At 40.6% G+C, this 3,648-nt stretch overlaps 1 protein-coding gene across 1 annotated transcript; it reads left to right on the forward strand.

Annotated features, from left to right (window-relative positions):
• The first annotated feature begins 1,612 nt into the window (after nt 1-1,612).
• Nucleotides 1,613-3,307, forward strand: LOC309797404 (survival motor neuron protein-like). The gene has a single exon (XM_082645961.1). The coding sequence runs from the start codon at nt 1,654-1,656 to the stop codon at nt 2,524-2,526; it is 873 nt and encodes a 290-aa protein (XP_082502087.1). The 5' UTR covers nt 1,613-1,653; the 3' UTR covers nt 2,527-3,307.
• The last annotated feature ends 341 nt before the right edge of the window (nt 3,308-3,648 follow it).

The raw sequence follows: 3,648 nt of genomic DNA on the forward strand, positions 1-3,648 counted from the left end.
GTGACCTGGAAGATAAAATAGTGGAAATAACTACTGCAGAGCAGAATAGAGAAAAAAGAATGAAAAGAACTGAGGACAGTCTCAGAGACCTCTGGGACAACATTAAACGCACCAACATTTGAATTATAGGGGTTCCAGAAGAAGAAGAGAAAAGGAAAGGGACTGAGAAAATATTTGAAGAGATTATAGTTGAAAACTTCCCTAATATGGGAAAGGAAATAGTTAATCAAGTCCAGGAAGCACAGAGAGTACCATACAGGATAAATCCAAGGAGAAACATGCCAAGGCACATATTAATCAAACTGTCAAAAGTTAAATGCAAAGAAAACATATTAAAAGCAGCAAGGGAAAAACAACACATAACACACAAGGGAATCCCCATAAGGTTAACAGCTGATCTTTCAGCAGAAACTCTGCAAGCCAGAAGGGACTGGCAAGACATATTTAAAGTGATGAAGGAGAACAACCTACAGCCAAGATTACTCTACCCAGCAAGGATCTCATTCAGATTGGATGGAGAAATTAAAACCTTCACAGACAAGCAAAAGCTGAGAGAGTTCAGCACCACCAAACCAGCTTTACAACAAATGCTAAAGGATCTTCTCTAGGCAAGAAACACAAGAGAAGGAAAAGACCTATAATAACAGACCCACGCACATATGGTCACCTTATCTTTGATAAAGTGGCAGGAATGTACAGTGGAGAAAGGACAGCCTCTTCAATAAGTGGTGCTGGGAAAACTGGACAGGTACGTGTAAAAGTAGGAGATTAGATCTTCCCTAACACCATACACAAAAATAAGCTCAAAATGGACTAAAGACCTAAATATAAGGCCAGACACTATCAAACTCTTAGGGGAAAAACATAGGCAGAACACTCTATGACATAAATCACATCAAGATCCTTTCTGACCCACCGCCTAGAGAAATGGAAATAAAAACAAAAACAAACAAATGGGACCTAATGAAACTTCAAAGCTTTTGCACAGCAAAGGAAACCATAAACAAGATGAAAAGACAACCCTCAGAATGGGAGAAAATATTTGCAAATGAAGCAACTGACAAAGGATTAATCTCCAAAATTTACAAGCAGCTCATGCAGCTCAATAACAAAAAAACAAACAACCCAATCCAAAAATGGGCAGAAGACCTATATAGACATTTCACCAAAGAAGATATACAGACTGCCAACAAACACACGAAAGAATGCTCAACATCATTAATGATTAGAGAAATGCAAATCAAAACTAGAATGAGATATCACCTCACACCAGTCAGAATGGCCATCATCAAAAAATCTAGACACAGTAAATGCTGCAGAGGATGTGGAGAAAAGGGAAAACTCTTGCACTGCTGGTGGGAATGTGAATTGGTACAGCCACTATGGCGAACAGTATGGAGGTTCCTTAACAAACTACAAATAGAACTACCATATGACCCAGCAGTCCAACTACTGCGCATATACCCTGAGAAAACCATAATTCAAAAAGAGTCATGTACCAAAATGTTCACTGCAGCTCTATTTACAATAGCCCGAAGATGGAAACAACCTAAGTGTCCATCATCGGATGAATGGATAAAGAAGACGTGGCACAGGAAGTCGTCACTCGCCGAGGGACCTAGCACACGCTGCGTACCCGGCAGCAGATTAGCCATGGCGATGGGTGGCGGCGGCGGCAGCAGCAGCGGCGGCGTCCCAGAGCCGGCAGACTCGGTGCTGTTCCGGCGCGGCACAGGCCAGAGTGATGATTCTGACATTTGGGATGATACAGCATTGATAAAAGCTTATGATAAAGCTGTGGCTTCATTTAAGCACGCTCTAAAGAACGGTGACAGTTCCGAAGTTTCAGAAAAACCAAAAGGCACACCTAAAAGGAAACCTGCTAAGAAGAATAAAAGCCAAAGAAAGAATACCACAACTCCCTTGAAGCAGTGGAAAGTTGGTGACAGATGTGCTGCCGTTTGGTCAGAAGATGGCTGTGTTTACCCAGCTACCATTGCTTCGATTGACTTTAAGAGAGAAACCTGTGTTGTCATTTACACTGGATATGGAAACAGAGAGGAGCAAAATCTGTCTGATCTACTTTCCACAACCTCTGAAGTAGCTAATAATATAGAACAGGATGCTCAGGAGAATGAAAATGAAAGTCAAATTTCAACAGATGAAAGTGAGAACTCCTCCAGGTCTCCTGTAAATAAACCAAATAACATCAAGTCAAAAGCTGCTCCATGGAACTCTTTTCTCCCTCCACCACCGCATATGCCAGGATCAGGTCTGGGACCAGGAAAGCCAGGTCTAAAATTCAGTGGCCCACCACCGCCACCCTTCCCGTCATGCTGGCTGCCTCCATTTCCTTCTGGACCACCAATAATTCCGCCACCACCTCCTATATGTCCAGATTCTCTGGATGATGCTGATGCTTTGGGAAGTATGTTAATCTCTTGGTACATGAGTGGTTATCATACTGGTTACTATATGGGTTTCAAACAAAGTCAAAAAGAAAGAACGTGCTCACATTTCAATTAAGGAGTTAATTTATATACAATAAAATGCACAGATTGGGACTTCCCTGGTGGCACAGTGGTTAAGAATCCGCCTGCCAATGCAGAGGACATGGGTTCAAGCCCTGGTCGGGGAAGATCCCACATGCTGCGGAGCAGCTAAGCCCGTGCGCCACAACTACTGAGCCTGCACTCTAGAACCCGCGCGCCACAACTCCTGAAGCCCGCGCGCCTAGAGCCCGTGCTCTGCAACAAGAGAAGACACTGCAATGAGAAGCCCGCGCACTGTGATAAAGAGTAGCCCCGCTCACCTCAACTAGAGAAAAGCCTGCATGCAGCAATGAAGACCAAACGCAGCCAAAAATTAAATAAATAAATAAACTTTAAAAAAATGCACAGATTTAAAGTGAAGAGTTTGATCAGTTTTGAGAAGGTATACCATTGTTACTACATCAAGATAAAAGAACATTTCCCTCAGTCCAGAAGTTCCTTTGTACCCCTTTCTAGTGATTCACCACACTTACCTATCCTGGCAATCACCATTCTGACCTCTGTGAATAAAGATTAGTTTTACTTAGTTTAGAACTGCAGTCATACAGTATGTTCTCTTTTGCACAGGATTGTTTTAAATTATTATTACTCGTGGGTTCAGCTATTGTCCAGAGATTATATAATGCAACATATTTTGAAGACACCAAGTAATATAGTTGGAGAAGCTTTTGGAGAAACTAATTTCTTTTCTTTCTTTCTTTCTTTTTTTTTAAATTTTTTTAATGGAAGTGTAGTTGGATTTACAGTGTTTTAGGTGTACAGCAAAGTGATTTCAGTTATATATATACATGTATGTATACCCATTCTTTTTCAGATTCTTTTCCATTATATGTTATTATAAGATATCGAATATAGTTCCCAGTGCTATACAGTAGGTCCTTGTTGTTTATTTTATATGTAATAGTGTGTATCTGTTAATCCCAAATTCCAAACTTATCCCTGTTCCCCCTTTCCTTTTTGGTAACCATGTTTGTTTTCTATGTGAGTCTATTTCTATTTTGTAAATAAGTTCATTTGTATCATTTTTTTAGATTCCACATGTAAGTGATATCATATGATGTTTGTCTTTCTCTGTCTGACTTACTTCACTCAGTAT

The sequence above is a fragment of the Mesoplodon mirus genome (genome assembly GCF_964341445.2).
Source record: "Mesoplodon mirus genome assembly, contig: HAP1_SCAFFOLD_483, whole genome shotgun sequence".
Taxonomy (NCBI): domain Eukaryota; kingdom Metazoa; phylum Chordata; class Mammalia; order Artiodactyla; family Ziphiidae; genus Mesoplodon; species Mesoplodon mirus.

What these genes read in the sequence shown, in the direction of transcription:
- LOC309797404 (XM_082645961.1), top strand. Translation starts at nt 1,654, where the DNA reads ATGGCGATGGGTGGCGGCGGCGGCAGCAGCAGCGGCGGCGTCCCAGAG.